The sequence below is a fragment of the Neophocaena asiaeorientalis genome, unplaced genomic scaffold, assembly GCF_003031525.2.
Source record: "Neophocaena asiaeorientalis asiaeorientalis breed wild unplaced genomic scaffold, Neophocaena_asiaeorientalis_V1.1 scaffold44, whole genome shotgun sequence".
NCBI classification, from domain to species: domain Eukaryota; kingdom Metazoa; phylum Chordata; class Mammalia; order Artiodactyla; family Phocoenidae; genus Neophocaena; species Neophocaena asiaeorientalis.
This window is the reverse complement of record NW_020173678.1, coordinates 1,628,513-1,652,343: the sequence shown is the minus strand read 5'-3', so window position 1 is coordinate 1,652,343 and position 23,831 is coordinate 1,628,513. Positions and strand designations below refer to the sequence as shown.

The window sequence follows — 23,831 nt, the reverse complement described above, 5'->3', positions numbered from 1 at the left end:
AGGCACATAGGTTCGTTTTATAGTTTCAGTTCTTTATTGAATCTTTATCCTTTAGAAATTAAAGCAAGAGAAGATAAACACGGTATGTACAATAGGATTTTGTTCAGTATAACCTCCCATCATTGTGTAATAAAGAGCAAGGTCTCTTTTAATTATCTTCCCATTTTTCGTTGAGATATAATTCACATACCATACACTTCATCGTTTTAACGTGTGCAGTTCATCGGTGTTTTTAGTAATTCACAAAGCTGTGCCACCAGTTCTACTATCTAATTCCAGGATGTTTCCATCAGCCGCAAAATACGCCCCACACTCACGAGCAGCTCCTCCCCAGGTCCCCGCCCCCGCCCCCCCCAGACGCTGACAACCGTTCGTCTGCCTTCTGTCTCTATGGGTCCGCGTGGGCTGGCATCTCACGTACGTGGAACCGTACAGCACGGGGCCTCTGGGCTCTGCTCCTTCTACCTATCATGCTTTCAAGGTTCATCCCCGTTGGAGCGTGGCACTTCATTAGTTTTATGGCTGAATAATATTAATTCTTATGGCTACACCACAGCGGCTGACGGACATTCGGGTTGTTTCCGCATTTTCCCGTTATGAATAATGCCGCGGTGAACACGCGTGTGTAAGTTTTTGTGCGGACACGTCTTCATTTACCTTGGGTATATATACGACCTAGGGGTGAACTGCTGGGTCACAGGGTAACTGTGTTTGGCTGTTTCAGGAACCGCCAGGCTTCTCCAGGGCGGCTGCACCATCTTACATTCCCGCCAGCAGTGTATGAAAGTTCCAGTTTCTCCACATCCTCGCTGACACCAGCTATTATCTGACGTTTTTATTTTTTTTTTAATCATAGCCGCCCTAGTTGGTGTGAAGTGTATCTCACGGGGGTCTTGCTAACCTCAGAGGACACGGGTTTATTTCATGAAATAATGTGGCGATTTCCTCAAATCCCTTCCGTCTTCCCAACGCTCCTTCTCCAGACCTGCCGTATTTATTCTTGTGGTTTCACTGTTGCTTGCACACCTGCCACTCCCAGATCTGCGTCTCAAGCCCAGGTCTCTCTCCTGAGCCGTCGGTCTTAACTAAAGCCAGCTCCTTGGGCATTTAACCATCATCCCGGCCCAAACCGCCGACACCGCACTTCCCACCCGCCTTCCCTCCATCCTCCTCGTCATGGTTTTAAAGCATCACCATCTCTCCTGTCAACCGAGCTGGAAGTCCTGGGGGCTTTCCCCACTTAACCAAATCTTATTAACTGTCCCCCAGAAATGAGCATAGAATTCACCTCAAGGCGGGCACTGTCAGCCTTGGTCTGGGATCCCATCACGTCCTGCGTCCTGCCAGAGCTGTCTCTCTAAATACAACCTGACCGTCACTTTCCTGCCTAAAAGTGTGTATTTCCGTTGCCCATCATGTGAGGCCCATGCGTGAACTCTGGCGTCTGGAGTGATCTGGCTCCAGAGCAAGGTTCTGGTCTCAGCCCCTCCACCCTGTGCCCAACAAGTCCCGTGCTTTGCCCGTTTTGACCCTCGCGCTGAGAGAGTCCTTGCCTGTCTCCTGTCCCAGTTGAGCCCTCTGAAGGAGGCCCCCTGGGATGACGCTTCAGTCCCATGTCCTCCTGGCCCAGCCTCCACTGCATAGACACTTATTTATTTATTTATTTGGTTGCACCGGGTCTTAGTTGCAGCAGGCGGGCTCCTTAGCTGCGGCCCCCCCCCTCCTTAGTTGCAGCGCACGGGCACCTTAGTTGTGGCATGTGAACTCTTAGTTGCGGCATGTCGGATCTAGTTCCCTGACCAGGGATCGAACCTGGGCCCCCCTGCACTGGGAGCGCGGAGTCTTACACACTGCGCCACCAGGGAAGTCCCCCCGCCCCCGCAGCTAGATCTCTACTTCTCTCCCTGCAGTGGAAGGACTAGACCTGCCTCCCAGCTGTCCTGGGGCTTAAAGGCTCAGCTCAGTGCTCAGGCTGGTCCCCTGCTCTGACCCTCCCCCACCAGCGTGTCTCAAACGGGAAGATCCAGCCTTTTCGCTCTACTACAAGGGGGTCCCAGCTCCCTTGCAGCTCCCTGACCTCAACTGCGGGAAGGGAGCTGCTTCTGGGAGTCGTGACGACCCCGCAGCATGAAAGAGGGAACTTTCCAGAACAACCTGCAGGTGCCCAAGGCCTGGGAGATGGAGGCTCGGGTGCGGCATTTTCCTGGGGTACAATGTGCAGGAAGAGTCAGCAGCTGGGGAGGTGGCACTGGAGCCAGCAGTCCCTCATCCCCGTGGTCCCGTCCGTCCAGAGGCATCGGGAGACCCCTCACGGTGGCTAGGTGCCCAGGATGGCACAGGGGGCCTAGAACGTGGGGGGTCCCCGAGGCCAGCAGAACTGTCGTCCGTTCTGCCCTGTCCTGCGGGCGTGGGGGTCTGGGAGGCACACCAGCCAGACCTGTGGATTATCTGAGGCCCAGAGGGAGTCCGAACTTGGAAACAGCAGAACCAGGATCCACAAAGTTCTGGTCAGACTGGGATGACGGGCTCAGTATAACAGGTGGAGGGGACCTTGTTCCGTGGGACCCTGGGGGCGGAGCCAGAGGGCTTCCTGCCATAGAGTCAGCTTCAAAAAAAAAAAAAGGCTTGGCTTCCTCAGGAAGAACTGAGCTCTCTGTCCCTGGAACCTACATGGTAGGGACATCATAGGTAGGGTTGAAATATTTCATTCCATCCCAGCAAACATTTGTTACATGCAAAGCACTGGGCCAGGCCAGATGCCGGGGACAGAAATAAAGGGCCGGTCCTGCCCTCAAGCCGCTCACCATCTAGTCCCAGGACAGCGCAGAGAGGGCTACGGGGCAGCCACCCAGGAGGGGCTCCCGGCCCGGGGCCTGGGCTGCATGTTGATGGACCATTCTGAGGAATTAACTATTATTAACCTTTTAGGTAAGAGAACAGTGTCATAGCTCTCTTTCTCAAAAGTTGCCGTCTTTTAGAGATACACACTGATTTGTTTGTGCATGAAGCGATATACCTGGGATTTGCCCTGAAATAATGTGAGGGTGAGAGAAACACAGGTGGGCAGACAGGGATGACTGAGCTGCCAGGAGGTCATTATGCTCTAGTTATATGAACCGTTGAAGTTTCCCCAAATACAAAGTTAAAAAGAAGGAGGAGGGGATTTCCCTGGCGGTCCAGTGGTTAAGAATCCACCTTGCAATGCAGGGGACGCGGGTTCCATCCCTGGTCAGGGAACTAAGATCCCACGTGCCGTAACTACTGAGCCCGCGTGCCACAACAAAAGAGGCCGTGTGCCGCAACAAAGATCCCGAGTGTTGCAACTGAGACCTGATGCAGCCAAATAAATAAAAATAAATATTAAAAAAATTTTTTAATTAAAAAAAAAAGAAGAATGAGGCAGAGGAGGAGAAGTTGTGGGGAGGAGGACAGTAAGGCAGGCAGGGGGAGGACAGGACACTGGGCGGCATGAACGGCACCTCGAAGGCAGCCAGGCCATGTGTCCTGCACGGTGACCGGAGTGCGGGCAGGAGGGGGCGGGGCACAGCCGCGGGCAGCGGCCACGTCACGAGGACCTGTGGGCCTGCTCAGGGGTCTGGGGCTCATCCCAAAAGCCTGGCCCCACTGACCAGGTGACATTTCCGAGAGACGGCCCCGGCTGCAGGTGCAGGTGGCTTGGAGAGGGCAGTGAGGTGGGCAGGGGACCAGCTTGGCCCCAGCACAGCGGTGCCGAGGGTGCTGAGGTGTCAGGTAGGCAGGTGAGGGAGCAGGGAGGTGGGGCTACCATCTCAGGTCTGCTCCGGGGACGTGGCGCCTGCCGCTGCATCCTCCCTCCTCTTTCCCTATTCGGCCCGACACTGGCTCCAGAATCATCTGGACCCAGTGCAGAACTGAAGTGTGAGGCCCCTTGTCCAGGAATTAAGCCTTTCAAGATGGTGACTTGAAGCCTGAAGCCGGGCTCGGGGCCTGGGGCAGAGCAGAGTCCAGGCCTCTGTCCAGAACAGGCGGGAGGAGCTGTGGGAGAGCCAGGCCCCCTCTCACAGCTGGGCAAGAGGACGGCGTGTCCCTCCTGCCACCCCGGGACCTCAGTGGGACCCAGGGACGTTACAATTACCTTTCAAAATACTATGTAAAATTGAGTTGCCACAGAAAGTTGGAATATGAACCCTGGATAACTGGGACAAAGCAATGTTAAAACTGAAGGAAACGATCTCTTATAATAATTATAAGCACTAAAATTGAGACAAGCTACTTAAAAATTATTAAACTGCTCATCTCACTCCCTGGGTCCCACTGAGGTCCCAGGGGTGGCAGGAGGGACAGGAGGCAAACGCTCACATCTAAGCGGCCCTTTACAGCCTTCTCCAGACTCACTGGCTTGCGTCTGCCTGGGACGAATTGCAGGCGCTCAGGGCAGCCGAGCCCGGCGGACAGCAGAGGGCCAAAGCAACTTGTTTGTTTCTACCGTGTGCTTTCCCAGTTTCTCCAAAAATGGGGTTTGCTACAAGCTTCCTACCCTGAGTCACCAGACCCAGCGGCCAGAGACAGGTCCCTGAGGACCACAGAGACACTGCCGCTGAGCCTTCGGGGCAGAGGAGATCCACCAGACACCCTTCCTTCTGCCCTGGAGGTGGTTCCTTCCAGCCTCACACCGCCCGCGGGGGTCTGGCCAGGGCAGGCCCAGTGCAGCCGCGACCCACCCCTGACCTGGCGCCCCCTTCCCTGCAGGGAAATGCCGGTGGCCGCAGACAGGCCCCTCCCTTCTTTGGGTGGCTTTTGGAGCTCGTAGGAGGGGGCAAGGGCCCCAGACTCTCCCCTGTCCCCGCCGGCAGGTGTCCTGCCCCGGTCAGCACTTCACGTCTCTTTCACACGAAGTCTTTGCCCTCGAGGACCTCAAGCTGCCAAGGGGCAGAGTTTGGTGAGGTGTTCGGTGCAGGGGCTGGACCACCGAGTCTCCACGTCACCTGCTTCCCAGAAGACGCTGGCCTCCTTCCCTCCACGCACAGGGCAAAGCGGACACAGAGGCAGCCTGGCCTCGCGCTGGACGCCAGCAGAAAGTGCCCCGTGTCCCGGGTTCACAAAGCACCCCCATCCCGGGAGGTAAAGATGAACTGTTTACACTGGGGTGGGAGGCAGCGCCTGAGCCCCCCTGCCCTCTGAGCAGCCCTCATGTTTATCACTGCGCTGACCTCATAGTTGCTGGAACGAGGCCGGACAAGGGTCAGGCTCCGTGGTGGGTCCTGGCACAGCGCCGCTGGGCTGCGTGATGGGGAATCAACGCCCATCTCTGGCCCTATCCGTCCCTCCTAGCTGCTGCTGACCTGAGGGGTTTTGGTTTTTTGTTTTGTTTTTCTTTTTCCTTTTTTTTGCTATGAAACTGAAATATCTAAAGACAATTTTCTTTCCTTTTCTTTTTCTGCAACAACTTTTTTTTTTTCTTATCATAAAAGTAATCCAGACATTACATAACTCAGACATAAGTTTGGGGAAAAAGTTAGATTGCTACCTCCTAACATACTCCAAAATAAATCCCAGCTGATTTAAAGATCTAAGCTAAGATCCCTCAAGGTTCAAAATTGGGGTAAGAATTTACCAGGAAAAAGGAGGAAAAGCTTTCCAAGCAGTGAGAACATAGTCGCAAAAGCCCGCAGTCTGGGTCCCTCGAAGGCGAAGGCAAAGGTGGGGGTGGTGGGAAGGAATGCAAGTTGGGGTGAGGTCTTGGGAGTCAAGGCTTACCCTGGGGGACTGGGGAGCCACCAGAAGGTTTCAGGGAAGGGAGTGAGTTGGCAGATCTGTACTCCAGAAAGGTCCCGATGCTGCGGTGGGAAGAGTGTCCCGGCAGAGAGCAGGCCAGTGAGAAGGTCTGCGGTGACCCAGGTGAGAGGTGACAGGGCCTGGGCCAGAGGAGCATTGGTGAGGATGGAGAAGGTAGTGTGGAGGATGAATCTCTTGGGAAGGGGAGCAGGGACGAGTGAGGCAGAGGGGTCCACGCCGCCCCCCACATGCTACACCACCCCTTCTCATCAGGATGGATTTGGGGACCCACCCACCAAGATGGAGCAGGTGTGGTGGCGGGGAGAGAAGAGGAGTTTTGGGGGTGCATTGGGGCTCGTAAGCTGAGATGTTCATTAGACAGTTGGTTACTAGGGTCCGAACCTCCGTAGGGGGTTCTGGCCTGGAAGTACAGCTTCAAGAGACACCAGGACATAGAACCCAACTGATGCCATCAGAGTGGACGAGGTGACCCAGGGAGAGTCTAAAAGAGCAAATGAAGGAGGCTTCAACGAAAACCTTGAAAAGACCCACGTTTAAGGGGCAGGCAGAGGAGGACGGCCTGGGGACTGAGAAGGAGCTGCCAGAGGGCCAGGAGGTGGCTCGAGGGGGGAGGGGAGGGCTGGTCCACAGTGTCACATGTTTTCCAAGCAACTAAGCAAGATAAGGAATAAAAGACCTAAATCCGATTTAGCAACAAGGTCAGCGATGATCTGGGTGAGACATTTCCGTGGAATGTTGGGGGTTGAGGCGAAACTGTGTTGGATCCAGAGATGAACAGGGATTTAAAAAGAACTCTTTGGGGGAGGCTGGGGTAAAAGGATAGAGACAGAGGGCACCTGGGCGGGGCGGTGGGCTTGAGGCAGGATCTGGTCGACCTGGTGGTGCTGGGAGAGGTGTGAGCACTTTTACAAGGCGATGGGAGGGGGCCAGGGAAGGGGAAGAGGTTAGGGTTCTGGGAGGTGGAGGTGCAGGGCGTGGGGCTGGGAGCCAGAGCCCCAGGCAGGGGAGCCCTGGACAGGAGGAGGGAGGATTCCCGCAGTTGGTTTCTGTTTATTCCGGGGACTTTCGTGGAGGCGGCAGTCTGCTGAGACTGGGGGTGGGGCGGCTCAGGGGCAAGGAGAGCAGGAGGGGCTGTAGACTGGCACATGCGCTCAATGAGGACGCCTGACTTTGCCGGGAGCTCCTGTGCGCTGGGCACTGTTAGAGCTTCATGCAACTTTGTTGAAGCCACTGGACAGCCCGTGAAGGACTGTGGTCCCCAAGTTCACGTGAAAGCTAAGGCTGGACCTGGGCATTCTGCCGTCAGAGCTGGGGCTCAGGAGGCGGTGTGTCTAGCAGCCTTGGTGCGGAGCAGCACAGACATGCAGTGGGCGAGAGTCAGGCCGGGGCTTGCATGGTGGCTGTGACCACGGTTGAGGATTTTGTGGGGATGTGATTGACACACTCGGTACAAGGAGGGTTGGGTGGTGAAGCAGTCCTGGCAGCTGGTGGAGAGAAGCCAGAACCTGGGTTTCTCTCCAGGGATGCTGTTTCTGGGTACAGACCCAAAAGGATTGAAAGCAAGGGGACTTCCCTGGCGGTCCAGTGCTTAAGGCTGTGCCTTCCCATGCAGGGGACGCAAGTTCGATCCCTGGTCGGGGAACTAAGATCCCACATGCCGCGGGGCAGCTAAGCCTACACCTTGCAACTAATGAGCCCGCGCTCTAGAACCCGTAGGTCACAATTAGAAGTCTGTGTGCCACAACAAAGAGCCCACGCGCCGCAACCAAAAATCCCACGTGCCACAACTAAGACCCGACACAGCCAAATAAATAAATAAGTAAATAATTAATTTAAAAGAAAAAGAAATGCACAACCTAAAAGTTGAGGACTATTTTTAAAAATAAATAAATAATGAAGTATGTGAAAAGAATTTTTTTAAAAAAGGACTGAAAGCGGGGACTCAAGACACACCCCTGCCCAGCCACGCTCAGCAGCTGGTTCACGCAGCCAAAAGGCAGAAGCAACCCAAGGGTCCATCCGAGGATGAGTGCACAGACAAGATGCGGTCTGCACATATAATGGGATGTTAGCCTTAAAAAGGAAGAAATTCTGAATTCGAGCTTTTCGAGGGTCCCTATCCGGCAGGTGACCCCTCCATTTAGCAGGACCTCATCTCACTCTCACCCACGCACCTTCCTCAGCAACAAGAGGGTCCGTGGTGATGGGGTGAGAACTGAGTAGTCAGTGGGGGGCTCCAGTCTTGTCCTGAAGGACCACGTTGCAGGTCATGGTCCAGAGGGAAACCGCTGGGGAAGCAGCCGGAAACTAGCCCATGGGTGCCAGTCCTGGGGGTCAGGTCTCGGCCCGAAGGTAACTGGTCTCTGGTTTGGAAAAGCAAACGCAGCCTCTCCCCAGCTGCTCCGTCCTTTGGGATAAAGCGGTAGAGGTGGAGAGTAAAGCCATAAAAGTGGCTGTCAGGGGCCCCCGCCCCCCGAGCCTCCCACCTTGGTCCCCAGGGCCGCCTCCCTGTTTACCGCCTTCCTTCAAGGACCATCCTGGGGGGCAGGCTCTGGTGCTGGCCGGCTTGTCTTGATGCCTCTCAGCTCCCACCTCCCTCCCCAGCTCCGGACATCCTCGAGGCTGGAGCCTAAGCAGACTCCCCGAGGGCCTCTGGGCCCCGGCTGGGGCTTAGCCTCCTCAGGAGAGGCTGTGGGGAACGTAGAAGTGCCCCCCGCTGGCCCTGCCGGAAGGCAGAGCCTGGGCCGTCTTTCCAGGGGACGCGGGGTCACCTGCATCCTCCCCCAGCCCGGGCCTCACACTGCCCCACCGGTCTGACCCGGCTCAGCGGTCTGCCTAAGCGGTTCTGGGCTGCAGGTCCGGGGCCGGGCGGGAAGGCAGGTCAGGGTCCTCAGGACTGACTTCCAAGCCTCCATCTATTTCATTTCTGGCCCTTGTTAAGCACACAGGCCCTCTGAATTTCAGTGTCAGTGCCAAGTAATGTGGGAAAACCAACACGGGGAAGTAGAGGCCCGGCGTTGCAGACACTGACTCCTTCAGCATCTAAATAAGAAGTGCCCCCCAGGTGCACATGTCCCCGCGTGCCCTGAGCAGGCGGGAGCCTTCCTTTTTTTGACCTTCTTTCCCACAAGGCTGTTTCCCCACCAGCCTACCTTAGCAGAGGCCACGGGGCCCCTCCTGCCAGCCTGGACGTGAAATCCAGGGGAACCAGGGAATGCTGGCTGCCCGTCCCACCCCAGTCCCAGGCTCCTGAGGGATTCCCACCCTGCCCTCTCTGCACCCCAGGGGCCAAGCCTTTCCAGGGGGACGTGGGGTCACCTGCATCCTCCCCCAGCCTGGTGCAGAGCTGTCCCTCTGTGTGTGCCAACGACCGGGCACCCAGGGGACAAACGTCAGGTGTGCTCCACGTGCTTTGCCAGGAGCTCCTGGAGGGGGGGTGGCACCCACTCCTCGGATGGCAGGAAGGGCAGTGAAGAGCCCAGGAGATCTGAGCTTGACCTCCAGCCTCTCACTTCCCCCGATATGCCGTCCGCAGAGCCAGGAAAACGTTAGCGCTGGCCCCCGGCCCACGTGCTCCCCTACCACACACTGTCCAACGGCGGTGGGTTTTCCGTGTTTGTTTCCAAGATACTCTGACGACGTGATAAAGGCGTGTAGGGACAGCGAAAGGCAGCCCGTGAGACATGAGACACCAGGGAAGGTCATCGCGGGTGAGGCCCTCACCCCCACGTCCCCAAGCCTCCTCTTGCTAAGCCCGGAGCTCAGCTCCCTCTGCCTGCTTGGAAGGATGGATGGATGGATGGACAGACGGTCAGGAGTAACGGGAGGGACAGCTCAAGCCAAGCCCTCAGCACAGCGTTTCAGTGAAACCCAGGACGGTGGGCTGTGGAGGAAATGGTTCAGACCCCAGAGCTGGAGGCCCAGCCTCCTCGGGGGTAGCCGTGCGGCCTTGGGTTTCAGTTTCTTCCTGTGTGAAATGGGGACGATGACAGCCCTGCAGAGCATCGCACCGGGGCTGAGAGTTCCGGCAGGGGCGGGGGGCGTGGTGCCCGCTCCAGACGCGGCCAAAGCTGGGAAATGACCGGTTTCCTCATTGGGCAGGACAGTGGGTGCCTCGCCGTCCCTGGTGTGCAGTCCCCAGGATGGGCTGGAGCCTGGGTGTCGGGTGGCTCCTCTCCACCTCTTGACCTTGGCCCCTGGGCTCAGGGCCACACGTCCCCGGGCGTCCTGAGCAGGCAGGAGGCTTTCTTTTGGGGGTCGAGGGGCACAGCCTCCAGCACAGCTTGTTGTGTTCGCGGGTGCGGACTGGCGCTAACCTTATCCACCCGTGGGGCTCCAGACTGGGAGCACGGAGGGCCCTGAGCATGTCCTCGCCTGGCATGGCCGTCGTCCCGACAGGCACTGCCCACTTGCAGGCCTTGTGTTGGGAGCTGCAGAGCTGGGAGCAGCGTCCTGGGCCTCAGAGAGTGCGAGAAGCCACGGTGCTGCCCTCACAGTGAGGGGCCCAGACCCCAGCCCAGCAATGGGAATTCCACTCCCAGCCCCCGTTCTCAGGGGACTGACCAGTTATGGGCAGGAGCTGAGTGTCTGTATGAGCCGTGAACACCCCAAAAAGTATGTTTCCGGGAATGCTAACCAAGGGGTGTCAAAGTCCTATGCCCCCTCCTTCCGTGCCCCCTCCCCCTCCCCCAGCTCCAAGCCACCCTCTGGGTCTCAGTTTCCTGCAAGCTGCCTGCAAAGCCAATGAACGCCCATGCAACTATAGGCAGAATTTTCCCGACAGCCCTGGAGGGAACCGGTAGCCTTCTAGGGGATGATCAGTTGTTACAGACCTGAAGCTCAGTCCAATGAGCTGGCCTAAGCCTCAGGAGAGGCTCCTGCCCGCGAACCACCAAGGGAAACGGGCACCGCCGTCCCTCCCAGGACTGCCAGCCCCAGGAATACCGCTTCCCCCCAAAGGCAATGGGCTCTGATGGACTCTGCTGAAACTTCTTGTTGGGAGAATCTAGACTCTTTCTTCTTGGTGGAAAACAGTGAGAGAGCTGGCCCTCCGTGCAGCAGGAGGCTGGAGGGAGTGAACTCTCCAGGCCCCCGTGGACCCTGGCCCTGCCCCTGTGCTGCCCTCACGCCCGCCAGCCCTGTAAGGGAGCGGCCCTCCCAGGGGAACTTCGGGCGCCCCCAGCCCATGGCCGTCTCCTCCCTGCCCTCCCTTGTAGACAGACGGCCCTGACAGCTGCAGTGCCTGACATCAGAGGTCACCAGGTGCCTGGAGAGAGTGGGGGCCAGGGCCCCAGCCCTCGGCCAGCCGGCTTCAGGGGAGAAGCAGGGGGGTGCGAGCTGGGCTGTGAGACACGGAGGGGCTGGTGGGCAGTGCAGGTGCAGGACAGGAAGGAGAGGTGTTTGAGGGGGCGCTCTGAGCATGGGAGCAGGACACGCCCCCTGATGCTTTCCCGGGAAATGGAACCTTGACCAGGGAGGAAAAAGAAGCAGCCCCAGCCAAGGCCCAGGGGAAATGCTGTCTTCTAAGGGGCTCTGCTCCACACCCTCGAGGCTGTCAGCGCCCCCAGAACTTCAGTGAAGTCTGGGGAGAGAGTGCTGGCAGCGCGTCCCTGCCCGCAGCCCGGATGCACCGGACACAGACCTTCAGGGGCCTCGCCACGCAGCCCTGGGGACACAGAACCATCTGGGTGGGCATCACCCTGCTCTTGCCGTGGGGAAGGAGCAAATGCACCTAAACTCAAGGCGGTGGCCACACCCCTGCCCTTGGCTCCGCCCCTCGGCTCCGCCCCTCGGCCCCCGCCCCTCGGCCCCCGCCCCCTCCCAGGCTAGCGGGTCTGCTCTGCATTCCCTCCCCTTCTGAGGCGTTTCCCAGGCTCCACCTGCCCTCTGGGGGCCTGCGACCCCTCCTTGCAGATGCCTTGGGCCAGGATTACTCTTCCTCAGGTGATGGGTCACAGGAAGGACAGAGAGGACCTGGTGGCAGTCAGCGTCAGCTCGCAGGGCACCGCTGGGCCGGGGGCTCAGTGCAGCACACCAGGTCGGGAGGGGGTCCTCATTTTCTTCCCGACAGGCACGCACTTCCTTTCCTCTCCTGCTTTGGCAGTGGAAGTGGGAAATGCTCTCCCCTGTCCAATCAGACGAGACTTCCCGGGGAAGTGGTGCAAGGCCCAAGGTGGGGAAAGACACTGCATCCTGCCGTCCACACCCGCCAAAGACGCGTCACCTGGATCCTGACCACGTGAAGGTACAGAGCAAAGTCATGAGGCCAAAAGGCCTGGAGGAGCTGGGGGCCAGGAGCTGCTTCCTTCCCTGACCCTGACCCTGGACTCACGGCAGGTCCCTGCCACTGTCACAGGTCCTTAGAGATTTTCCGAGGTCACCCTTTCCACTCCCCTGCGTCCACGAGGAAGTCCCTAACCACGCCTGTGGCCGCCCCTGACCCGAAAGCTTTTCCCAAAGGAAGAAGGTAACTCTGCTTAGTGTCATCCAGAGGCCTGCAGACCTTTGCTCCATGGAGGTCCCTAGTTTAACTCAACCTAAACCCCCTTCGTCGAGGGGCCTAGAGACAGGAACACAGAGTCACCCCCAGAGGTCACCAGGATGCAGCCCCAGTTCCAGCAGCAGAAGTCGGCCTGGCGTCCGCGTCACGCAAGCAAGGAGGCAGCGTGCTCTGTGCCGAGAAGCTCGGCTCCGCGGAAGCCCGGCCCTGGGACGACGCTGGGCTGCTTCTCCTTTTAAGGCAACGTCTGAGCTCTCGGCCCCAGCCCCACTCATTCCTGGCTATTTGGAGGCAACGATGATTACTCAGCGCCACCCCGCACCCCCCCCCACCCCCGGCCTGTTTTTCATTAGGTTCTTTTTAAAGGGATGGCGCCCCCCCTGTAGAGCAGACACGTGGCCCAGCCCAGCCCACTAGGAGCCGGTGCGGGGAGCGCGTGAGGTCGGGGGAGAATCCCGGTGAAGACAACGCGGGGGCAGAGAGAGGGCTAGGATGTTGGAAAACAGTCCTGAGAGGCTGCGTGCGGGCCGTGCAGGTTCTGCGGGCCGTGCAGGTTCTGCGGGCAGCAGTGGGTGGTGCCTTTGCCCATCCCCGCCCCCCGCCCCACGGGGGCGCCAGTGAGACAGGTCTGAAGTCGGGTTCTCGCGAACGGTGGCTGAAGCTGGCTAAGTTATCATCCCTCTGGATCCCCGGTTTCCCTCCAAGCCAGGCCTTCGAGCGGCATGGGAGCTCTGCAGAGGACAGCAGGATCGTGTGCCGTGGGCACGGCCGGGCGCCTGACCTCCATCTGGGGGGTGGGCCACGGCCCCAGCTCCCCCACATCTCCTCGAGGGGACGGCATCTGTGATGGAACCACTCTGAGCCCGGCGGGAGAGGGGCTCCCTGGCCAGACGGTGGGTGGGTTCTTACAAATGTCCTAAAAGGGCTGAGCCACCGGGCCCCTCACTGGCCTCTTATCTGCAAGTTCCTCTCTCCCTTTCGAATCAAGGCACGGTCGCCACCCCTCCTGGCCCAGCCCTGGAAGGTGCTCTGAAGGGTCACCCCGGTTCTGGGAGCTGGAGTGAGTGGGAGAGGGCTCTGTGCCCCACAAGCCCCGACCTGGGCCTGCGAGGCAGGAGGGGGAAGTGGTGCCTTGCAAGGCCCTGGCTCACCAGGCCCCGTGCCCCGTGGCTGCCTGATGGGATTCTGGCAGCGGAGCTAAATGAACCCTGGGGCTGGTCCCCGAGGGCATGTGTTTGTGGTCCAGGTGCACGCTGTTTCCATAGGGCCAACCGGCACCCCACTCCCTCCGGGACATATGTGAGGAAGGGCCACGTGGGCCGAGTGGGCTTCTGTCCCCACAGCCACCTGGCTCCTGAGAGACAGAACACCTCCCACCACTCGGGCCACAGCCTCCTCCTTTTAAGAACCTTCAGAAGGACATTGGGGCATCCCTGGGGTCCCGGCTGCCCTGGGGTCTATCACAGTTGGACAGGGTTAAATCTAATATCTCATCTTAGGCAATTCAGCTGCTCCCGTGGCTCTCAGGATAAGGTGCAGGATTCACGCTCCAGCCTCTAGTTCAACACAGCATCCTCGCCACGGCCCCCGCCGCTGCAGCATGGGTCCAGCTCTCCCGAGGTCAGCTGACCTGGCGGGTCCCGGGCTCCTCACAGAGAGGGCTGGGCCTTAGCAAAGTGCTTACTAAAAAATAAGGGAATTAATGTGGACTTTTCAAAAAGCCACATATATCTGATGCAAAGGTATGTCCTTTATTCTGTTACGTCTACCTTCCTTCGTTATTGTTGACTCCTTCTTATTTCAACGAGATGAGGATGGTGGACAGAATTTACAGATACTCCTAACTGATGAAATAAAACATAAGCAGTCCTTTGTTGGTGCCTCCAACCTTTTTTTTCCTCTGAAAAGGTCTCGGCTGTAAAATCCCCAGGATCTGAGAATCACTGACCTACTGCTGGGAGCCAGGGCAAGGCCCTGAGGCTCCTGCCCGGAGCACAGGAAGCAAGGGGAGCCCAGCAGCCCAGAGATCAAGACAACTAATGTTTTAATGAATACCGTAAAAAATCAAATTTAACACGAAGAAAGCAATATGGACAAAAATCTAAAATTTTAAACAAAGACACGACCAGTTCTAAGGATGTTCCAGCAAGGCTCAGCAGGGTCCACCTTCCCAGTCACCCACGACAGAGGGGGGCGCTTCAGGGTCTGAGATCCTCTGGGGAGGAAGGGCCACAGTTGCCCAGGAATTCCCTTTGGGGCCTCGCGACCCTGACATTCTGTGAGTCCGATGTCAGCTCGGTCTCTGCACGTGACCCCAGGCCCCCGCACGGCGTCCTCAACGGAGGCTGTCTGGAGGCTCCAGGCGGCTCCATAAGTGACCCCCACGCTGTCCCCAGGCTCATTCCTCTGCCTCCGTAGCCAGCTCTTCATGTTTATTTTTCTTTCCTGAATTCTTAGGAGGGCAAGCAAGTGGAGACCAAGACAGATGCCAAGAAGGAAGAGGAAAGGGGCAGAGATGCCAGCAAAAAGCCCCTGGGCCCCAGACGGGACTCAGACCTGGGGAAGGAGCCAAAGAGGGGCGGTTTGAAGAAAAGCTTCTCAAGAGACAAGGACGAAGCTGAAAGCAAAGGCTCAGAGAGGCCCAGGGAGGAGAAGCTCATCAGGGGCCTCGAGAAGGGCCGGGTCAGGGCCGCGGTGGACAAGAAGGAGGCCGGGAAGGAGGGGCGGGCGCAGGAGGGGACGGCAGCCCCCAGGAAGGACGAGGAGAAGCAGGGCAGTGCAAGCGGAGACAAGGGGAAGAAGGGAGAGGAGAAGAAGGAAGCAAGCCAGAGAGAGGGGGCCGAGAAGGTGAAGGGGCAGAGGAAGGACACGGACGCCCGGACGGAGGGCCAGGAGGTGGAGAGAGGGAGCAGGGACAGGGGTGCCAGGCCAGAGGACGAGAAGGCCAGAAAAGAGGAGCCCCGTCGTGCAGAAGCCCCCCGTGAAGAGACCAAGAGCCCGGCGCCAGAGAGATCAGCCCCTGGAGCCCCCGCCGAGCCCGCCGACGGGCCCGCCCAGGCCGAGGAGGAGGCGGCCCCCAGCGTCTTTGACGAGCCCCTGGAGCGGGTGAAGAGCAACGACCCGGAGGTGACGGAGCTCAACGTGAACAACTCGGACTGCATCACCACCGAGATCCTGGTGCGCTTCGCCGAGGCGCTGGAGTTCAACACGGCCGTCAAGGTCTTCGCCTTGGCCAACACGCGGGCCGACGACCACGTGGCGTTCGCCATCGCCATCATGCTGAAGGCCAACAAGACCATCACCAGCCTGAACCTGGACTCCAACCGCATCACCGGCAAGGGCATCCTGGCCATCTTCCGCGCCCTCCTGCAGAACAGCTCGCTGACGGAGCTCCGCTTCCACAATCAGCGCCACATCTGCGGCGGCAAGACCGAGATGGAGATGGCCAAGCTGCTCAAGGAGAACACCACGCTGCTCAAGCTGGGCTACCACTTCGAGCTGGCCGGGCCCCGCATGACCGTCACCAACCTGCTCAGCCGCAACATGGACCGGCAGCGGCAGAAGCGGCTGCAGGAGCGCCGGCAGGAGCGGGAGGCCCGCGGGGCCGAGGCTCTCATGGAGAACCTGAAGAACTCGCTCTCGCCGGCCACCCAGCGGAAGATGGGCGACAAGGTCCTCCCCGCCCAGGAGAAGAACTCCCGGGACCAGCTGCTGGCCGCCATCCGCTCTAGCAACCTGAAGCAGCTCAAGAAGGTGAGTGGGTGCGCCGAGCCGCAGTGCTGCGGGGCCGGGAGGGGGCTGGCTCATGCCACCGCCCTCTGCCCCAGGCTGGCTTCCCCGCCTTGCCCGCGAGGGAGTCGGGCCTTCCTCTCGGGGGGGCCCCCTTTAGCCCCTCACCCAGCAGTGAAACCCGTTTCTCCCAGAAACGGAGAAGAAGCTTCAGACCCTTCCTCCCTCCCCCCATTCCCCAAACCCAAATGGTCTTTGTTTTCCTAATTCCCTCTCAGGACCAGCCAAGCCCTACAGGTCAGTTTATCCCAAAGGTCTTTGGGAAGCACTCCGCCCCTGGAGACCCTGCTTCTCAAGGCTCGGCCTCCCTGGGTGGAAGAGTCTCGGTCCTCTGCCCGGCTGACCCCACCCCTACATGGTCACTCCTGAGACACTGCACAACCTCGACTGTAACTCCAGGGTCATTCGATGGCATCCGGTTTTCACAGAAAAGGGGAAGGGCTCCCTCTGTCCACACGTCATCTCTTTGTGAGCCCAGCAGGAAAGGAAGTGAGAGGGATTCCAGAGGCCCCCGCTGGGTTCCCTCCTCTAAACTGGCTCTGCTCTGCCCGGACAGGTGGAGGTGCCCAAGCTGCTGCAGTAGGACCGGGCTGCAGGCGCCATCCGCGACGCCACGCCTGCCCAGGCCCCGCTTCCCAGGGCCGCACAGACCCCGCCCGCCACGCCGGCTGACCTGCCCTGGACGTCCCTGCCCTGCCGTGGGAGAGCTGGAGGCCTGGGCCAGCTCCGGGAAGGATGCCTTCTCTCCTTGCTTTCCTTTTCTTGTCTCTGAGGCTCTCCACAAATGTCTCATACCTGGAGCTGAGGTTTCTGGACAAGAAGAGTCCTTTCAGCACGTGACCGAGAAGACGGCACGCCTGGGGCCCATGCGGCTGGCAAGCTGCCAAAGTCCTAGGATCCAGGAACGATGTCTCCCAGGGACCACGTGACCCGCCCGGCCCCACTGCCCCGCTAGGGCCAGGATTCAGGCCTCTGAGGAGCCCTTGGGGCAAGGCCGCTGGGCTGCTGGCTCTCTGTGTGGGGCAAGCCTGGAAGACTGGAGGGCCAAGGGCCCAGGGAAGAGGGAGGAGGGGCTGAGGACACCCCCAAGCCCCTCCCAGCTAATCAGAGGACATGGCAGGGGCAGCGAGCCTCGGGGGAGTGGGCTCCAGACATGAGGAGAGGACAGACAGCAGCTGGACCTGAAGGTTTGATGCCAAAGCAGACATTGCCTCACACCCACCTGCTGCTGTATAAATAGCTGTGTATCTGTTTTTCCGTAAGATTTTGATAATATATACGAGCCTTTAGCTGTGCTTGGCTGTGCTCACCTCTGTGCTGTCCTGAGGGTCCCGATACTCACCTGGGCTCCCTGGAGGGCTCCAGAAACTCAGGTTCCCTGCCATGCCTCCCCAGGTTGCCACACACAAGCCCCCATCCGCAGAAAGCAGAGCGTAAGGGAAAGACTCAGACGGGGTGGGGGGACTCCCGCTGACCCGCCGTCCAGGCCCTGGGGTCATTGAGCAGAGCCGCCGTCGAGGCGGCAGGCAGAGGGCAGCGCAGGGCGCTGGGATGACTATGTTAGGCGCGTTCTGGATGCTCCTTCGCGACCCTTCCTAACCGCGGGCTCCAGCCATCTCCTCCCAGCAGCCCCAGGCCGCTGGGGAGCAGTGCCCGCACCGCTGTGCCCCCTCTGCCCCACGCCCTCCATCCCCGACATAGCAAAGGCATCTCTCTGGTTTGATCGGCTAAAGGAGCTGCACCCCTGTCGCTGTGGAACTGCCACCTGGGTGTGGGTCAGATGTAGGCTTTCTTGCAGCTTGCCGTCTGCAGGGCGGAGGTGGGGCGTCCCTGCGCCGAAGCGGGACCCCTGAGCTAGGTCTGGCCAGAAACAGAGCGCAGCCTGGTCCCGGAAGCAGAGAGCTCAGATCCCTGGGCGCACCCTGCCCCCTCCCCCCACCCACGCGCCTGTCCCCCAGAAACCCAACCGAGGCCGGGCCGGAGGGGGACACACTGCCGCCCCCAAGCTAAGCGCAGCAAGTCTGCGGGCCGAGGCTGCAGCTCTGCGAGCCGGACCGACGTCACCTCCGCGTCGCAGACAAAGCCTGGCCCAGAGAGTGTGACACGGGCCGCTACCACTCAGCTCGTCAGGATCCCGAGCTCCGCCCCGAGCTGCTCCTGGTGACGCCCCCTCCCGGCACCGACAAGGGCAGGTGAAGGGGCTCAGGTGGCCTAAGCGACCCCGCCCGCCGGGGTCCAGCTCCTAGAGCTCCAGCTGGACCTGTCGCTTTAGGGCGTGACACACTTAACTCAAGATTAGCCGACAGAAGATCAGCTTCTGCTGTTCCTGGGCCGCCAAGGGCACCGCCCTCCCCCTCCCCCTCCCCCGTCTCCGCTCCGCTGTGGCCTCCGCAGGCCGATGACGTCATCCCCTCCGAGCCTGGGTTGGGGGCGCAGCGCCACCTGGCGGACAGCGCGGCCCCGGGCCTTCTGCCGCGCAGCGTTCCGAGCCCGGAGGGTGGACAGCTGGACCTGGCGAGGCCCAACTGCTGGGAGGCCTGGGGTCGGGCGGGGGGGGGCGGCGATCGGGAGCGTCCTCGGGGCGCGGGTGCTCTGGGATCAGCTGAATTGAGGGGAGGGGTTGCAAGGCGGGGCAAACGACCTGACAGCTAATGGATCCGTATTCAAACCCAGGTTTCCTGCCGACTTGGACCAGGAGGCTCCCCCAGGGCCCTCCGGCCGCCGCACTCTCTCCCCCACCCCGTCCAGGGGTCCATCTGAGACTCTGGCCCCAGGCCCTGCCCGCAGGAAAAGTGCCCCCCTCCCCCATCCCCTCCCCGTCCCCTCGCCGGGCCTGGGGGCTGTGGGTACAAGCTGGGGCCCAGGCCCTGGAGGCACCGGGCCTGCAGGCAGGGCTATTCGGCCCACTTGCTGTCGTAGGAGGCCCAGGCCGGGCGTCAGGACCAAGGCCACTCAGGTGGCTTCTGTAAGGAGCATAAGATCCGAACACGGGTCACCCACCAAGATCACCCAGCCTGGCTAGGCGTGTGCCAGCTGCCTGCTGGGGAGGGCGGGGGAGGGAGACAGGCTGCTGGCCTGGGGAGGGTCCCCCTCAGCCGCCTTGCCCGTTTTCTACCTGCCCTACCTGGCCACCCTCCTTCCCCCCACCCCTCGGCCCCCTTCTGCAGGCCTCACCCCCTCCTTTATCCCACCCGCCCTCCAGCTTTCCCCTTGCCCCACCAGCGCTCCCCTTTCCTGCTGACCTCTGGCTCCTGGCCTGACTGTATTCCAAGTACCTGGGCCCTAGCCCTCTCCCAGTCTGCCTGCGCGGGGCTCAGCTTGCCCAGCACCACAGCATTCCCCACGGTGCAGGCCGGCGGGCTTCGTGTAAGAGGCCACCTTTCCCCATCTCGGCTTCCCACACCTCCCCTCAGGGTCCCCGCCGGTCCCTCCCAGGCTAGCAGGACCGCACTTTCGCTCGATCCCTGAGGATCACGGCTCCTCCCACCCCCCACGTTGTAGGGTGTCTGCCTGTTTTCCGGGGTGCTGGTGCGGGGGCAGCCGTGCCCCGTCCCCGGGTGAGGAGCTGGGCCACAGAGGACGTGGCACTTTTGGAGACAGGGTGCTGTCTTGTTTTTAAAACTAGAGAACATGAGGGGGCCCTCCTCTCTGCTCCCCACGTGTGGAAGCTGCAGTCTTGTCACGGTCTCCCCTTTTCTGAGAATTCTCTTATTTTCAGGGCTCTGTAGAGTTAATTGACTGAAAGTGTTGGGGGCAGCACCCCGGGAGGCAGCTCTGATTGGGATAAACTTGACTCCCCTCCCAGACAACAGAGCAATTTTTAATTGGCCCCAGGCTGTTGACATAAGGATAATTAGTTCTGACCAGCACGGCCTTGCTTCATTTACACGTCATTTCTTAGGGAAACTCAGAAATCTTATCCTGCAAACCTCCTCCACCTCCCAGCTTCAGGAGAGAGGAGGACGGTCTGAACCTTGGAGTGACCTGGTGACCGCCTCTCCCAGTGTGTGATGGCAGAACCTGCGACCGGAAGCCAGGACACTCGCGGCCCCTCCCACCTCTCTGCCCCATCCTCAAGGAAAAGGTGGACTTGCAGTTGTGGTCCCAGCTCTGGCCCCAGCAGCCCTAGCTTCCCCTCCATCTGGGTCAGGTCCAGGGACAGAGGTCTGACCCTGGCCCCAAAGAGGCTGGCCCAGGAGCTCCCCGCCTGGGCTGTGTGACAAGAGCCTCCAGTGGGCCCCGGGCATGGTTAGCACAATGGCCATCCAGACGAGGCTGCCGGGGCCCAGAGGCCTGAGGAAACCGGAGGGCAAGCAGGTTGCAGTGGGGCTGGAGGACCGCGGATGGAGGGGAGGGGGATGAGCCGAGGGGCTTGGTGAGGGGGAGATGGCGGATTGGGTGGCTTCCCAAGCTGAGTTGGCACTTTTCCCACTTGAATTAAAATCTGGCCCACGTCTTCGGGAGGCGAGGTCAGGGGGGTGGGGGAGGGGACCTGCCTGGCCCAGTAGAGACACAGAATTGGGCCTGGGGGCCTCGTGCCTTGGGCTCCCCTGGTGCTCCAAGGCAGCTGACAGCACCTGCCCAGGCTGCCTCCTCTGATGGGGAAGGGCAGACCTGACCAAGCTTCCTGTACACGGTTCACCCTCAGGACAGCCCCGAGGCAGCGTCTGCATTCTGCAGATGAGGACGCTGAGACCCGGCAACCTCGGGAGACACAGACACACCCAGGTTCGACGGGGGCGGGGCCCGAGTGTGAGTCCAAGTGTACCGAATAGGGGCAGGGGCCCTTGTGCGGCGGCGGTGCCTCACTCGCCGGCCCCTCGTGGGGAATCTGTAACCAACCAACGAGCACCCTCTTCCCCGCAGTGGCAAGATCCGCCTCCCGGCTCTGGGAACCAGCCTGAGGAGCCCTCAGCCTGGGGGCTTCTGCCTGTGCTCCAGCCCTGGCACCCGCCCTCCCCTGCTTCGGGGCTGCGGGGCTGCCGGCAGAGCCAGGAAGTTGTGCGTGGCCCAATGACACAACCCACGTGACATGTCATTACAGCTTTAATCCAGCAGCCGGGGCACGGCCCGTGGGGGCGCCAGCAGGAGGGCTTCTGCCCACGGCCGGTGGAGCCCCCTCAGCCCACGGCGGGCAAACAGGAGCAGCCCAGCCTTCCCGGCCGGCGTCCTGGGAGGAGAAGGGACTAAAAGAAAGCAGGGGCTGTGACCCAGGCTTTCCTGTCCTTCCCCCGCCCCGGATAAAAATAGTCCACGCGTCCCAGGCCCTCCCCACCCACCCCTCATTCACGGCCAAGTTCCAGCTCAGCTCCTGTTGCTCTCCCTGGGGCTCTGCTCCCAGAAGGTCTCAGGGCGTGGCTTGGTCTGGGGCCTGGCAAGCAGAGGACCCTGCCCACCCCCGGGCCGCATGAAGGTTCAGGAGGGGGCATCCCTGAGGGACGGCAGAGACGCAGCTGGTTGCTCAGGCTCCCGGGTAGGAGGGCTGGGGTGGCATATATGGGGGAGGAGCTGCAAGCCAAGGAGACAGGGTGAGGGTCACGATGGCACGGGAGGGCGCAAGGGAGCCCCTGACCGCAGGGCCACGCAGGACCCACGGGGCCGAGGCAGCCTGTAGGTCTGGGAGAAGGACTCGGGTTGTGAGGGGGCGGGGGCGGGCAGGTGGGAGCAAAGGGCTCACTTACCTGCAGGGTTGTAGACAGGGGGCCCCGCCGGGTAGAGTGGATACTGGGGTGCAGGACCACTAGGTGGGTACATGAAGCCAGGCTGTGGGGCCGCAGGGCCAGCTTTGGGGTCCTGGGGGTACGGGTACACCGGCTGCACTGGGATGCCTGTCATTGGGATCTCCTGGCCTAGTTGGGGGCCAAGGACCAGTATTCAGAGCCCTGCCTCCATGGGAAGCCACCTCCTCCGGCCCGGGAGGCCCTGCCGCCTCTGCTCCCAGACCCTGCTCGGCCGAGTCCAGCAGGGAGCCTGCGGGTGGCCCCCGCTGGTCATTCTGGGTTCGGCAGTTTGCTCCCTCAGGGGGTTTCAGAGACCTCCTGGGCCAGAGAGCACGGCCTGGGGAACGTCTTACCTGGGCAAGGAGATGGCCGCTGTGGGGCTGGAATCTTGCAGCCTAGCAGAGCTGCCCCCAATGGGGGTCCCCCCACACTGATCCCCCGCCCAGGCGGGAGTCACCGTTCCCACGCCCGCCGGTCTGGGCTCAGGTGCAGTCACACACCAAGTCAGGCGCACGTCCTCGAGCACGCACGGAGCGCACCGACGACGTTCACGCTCCAGGCCCCACCCCAAGCGCTTCTTACGAGCCTCGAGCATGCGCACACCCAGGGCACACACGTGGATGACGGCAAGCGGTGCAGGCGCACTCGTGCATACCAGGCCAGCGTTCACACAGGCCCCTGGACGCTCCTGTTCCCGGGGTTACGTGCTGGCAAGTGTGTGTCTGGAAGCTCACCCCCGTGACCTCTGGCGCCCACCGTGGGTCTCAGCCTGGCCCGTCCCACGCGGACGCACCTTCAAATGGGCTCTGCAGCTGCTGGCGCCGGCGGTACAGGTAGCAGCAGGAACAGAGGAAGCAGCAGATGGTGATGGCGACCACGGCCACGAAGAGGATCACGGCGGAGGCGATGCCCGCGATGGTCTTGGGACTTAGACAAAGAACAGGTCCCCTCACCTTCCAACCTCAAGGGCGGGATCCTCACCACGCCGACAGTAACACTGGGCTCGGACCCCTGGCCGGCGGGGGGCCACCACAAACCGAGATGTGGGTCTCCCGGTGGGGCTGTGCCCGACTGGTGTGGGTAGATCTTAGGGGACCACGCTTCCCGGAAGGCCAGGCAGCCTGCTGGCCAGAGAGTGGCCGGCGGAGATGTGGAGTGTGTGCCCCCGTCCATGACTTAACTGGTTAGACTCTATCCAGCACGGGAGCCCTGAAAGCCCCCTGGGAGATGATCCAGAGCTGTTTTCTCAGATCCCTCTTTAATCACAGTCTCCCTATACCTGTTCTATATGTCAGCGTCCCCTCCAATAAGAAGTTTGAAAACCACTCATTGTGTCCCCCCCTTTTCATAGAGAGGAAACAGTGGCCCACCCGGGACACGTCCTCCCCAAGATCATGCAGCTGGTGAGCAGAAGACCTGGGAATCAGACCCCGTCTCCCACCTTCCGGCCAGAGCTCCACTGCGCCCAGAGCTCCACTGCGCCCGGGTGCGCAGGCCCGGAGCGAGGGGAGGGCTCGGCCCAGCCAGCGGTGACCACATGACGGTAACTAGCCAGCCCCTCCTGGAACTCCCCAGCCCCGGCGCTACAGCCCCGCTTCGTGCCCAAGCCGGAGCCCTGGGTGTGGGCGAAGGATGTGGAGGCGGACAAGGAGGGAAGGGGCCGGAGCCCACCTGAAGGCCAGGCAGTGCTTCTGCTGCCTCTCGGTGATAAGCAAGGTCAGGTCCCGGCAGCAGTACCGATGGTAGCAGGTCCCGCAGCAGAAGGTGAAGAACTCGCAGTTGAAGCCCGGATGCCAGGAGCCATTCCGGTCCAGGTACCACAGGCAGTCCTCGCCGGCCAGCGCTGCGGGCACGGACGGGGGTACCCGGTGGCCGCCCAGCCCCACTCCCACTCCCCGGAGCTCCACCCTGGTCCCTGCGCCCAGAGGCCTCTGCCCGGAGCGGCCCCTGGGGTCGGCCCCACGCCCGGCACCCGCCGCCCTCCCCTCCCGCGGACCCCGCAACGCCGGGGCGCGGACTCCCCCAGGGTCTCCGGGGCGCGGGCTCTC

General features: G+C 60.9%; 2 protein-coding genes across 2 annotated transcripts in view; one reads left to right on the top strand and one right to left on the bottom strand.

The window, feature by feature from the left end:
• LMOD1 (leiomodin 1) overlaps positions 1–17,358 on the top strand; it is a 32,972-nt gene extending 15,614 nt beyond the window's left edge. The window contains exons 2-3 of the mRNA XM_024749666.1: positions 14,732–16,027; positions 16,620–17,358. Of these exons, the coding sequence (XP_024605434.1) occupies positions 14,732–16,027; positions 16,620–16,646 (1,323 nt within the window). The 3' untranslated portion in view covers positions 16,647–17,358. The remainder of the gene's footprint in view (positions 1–14,731; positions 16,028–16,619) is intronic.
• Positions 17,359–21,091: 3,733 nt separating this feature from the next.
• SHISA4 (shisa family member 4) overlaps positions 21,092–23,831 on the bottom strand; it is a 7,283-nt gene continuing 4,543 nt past the window's right edge. Inside the window, exons 4-7 of the mRNA XM_024749662.1 lie at positions 23,455–23,730; positions 22,577–22,710; positions 21,745–21,912; positions 21,092–21,571 (exon numbers count right to left, since the gene is read on the bottom strand). Coding sequence (XP_024605430.1) covers positions 21,525–21,571; positions 21,745–21,912; positions 22,577–22,710; positions 23,455–23,730 — 625 coding nt within the window. The 3' untranslated portion in view covers positions 21,092–21,524. The remainder of the gene's footprint in view (positions 21,572–21,744; positions 21,913–22,576; positions 22,711–23,454; positions 23,731–23,831) is intronic.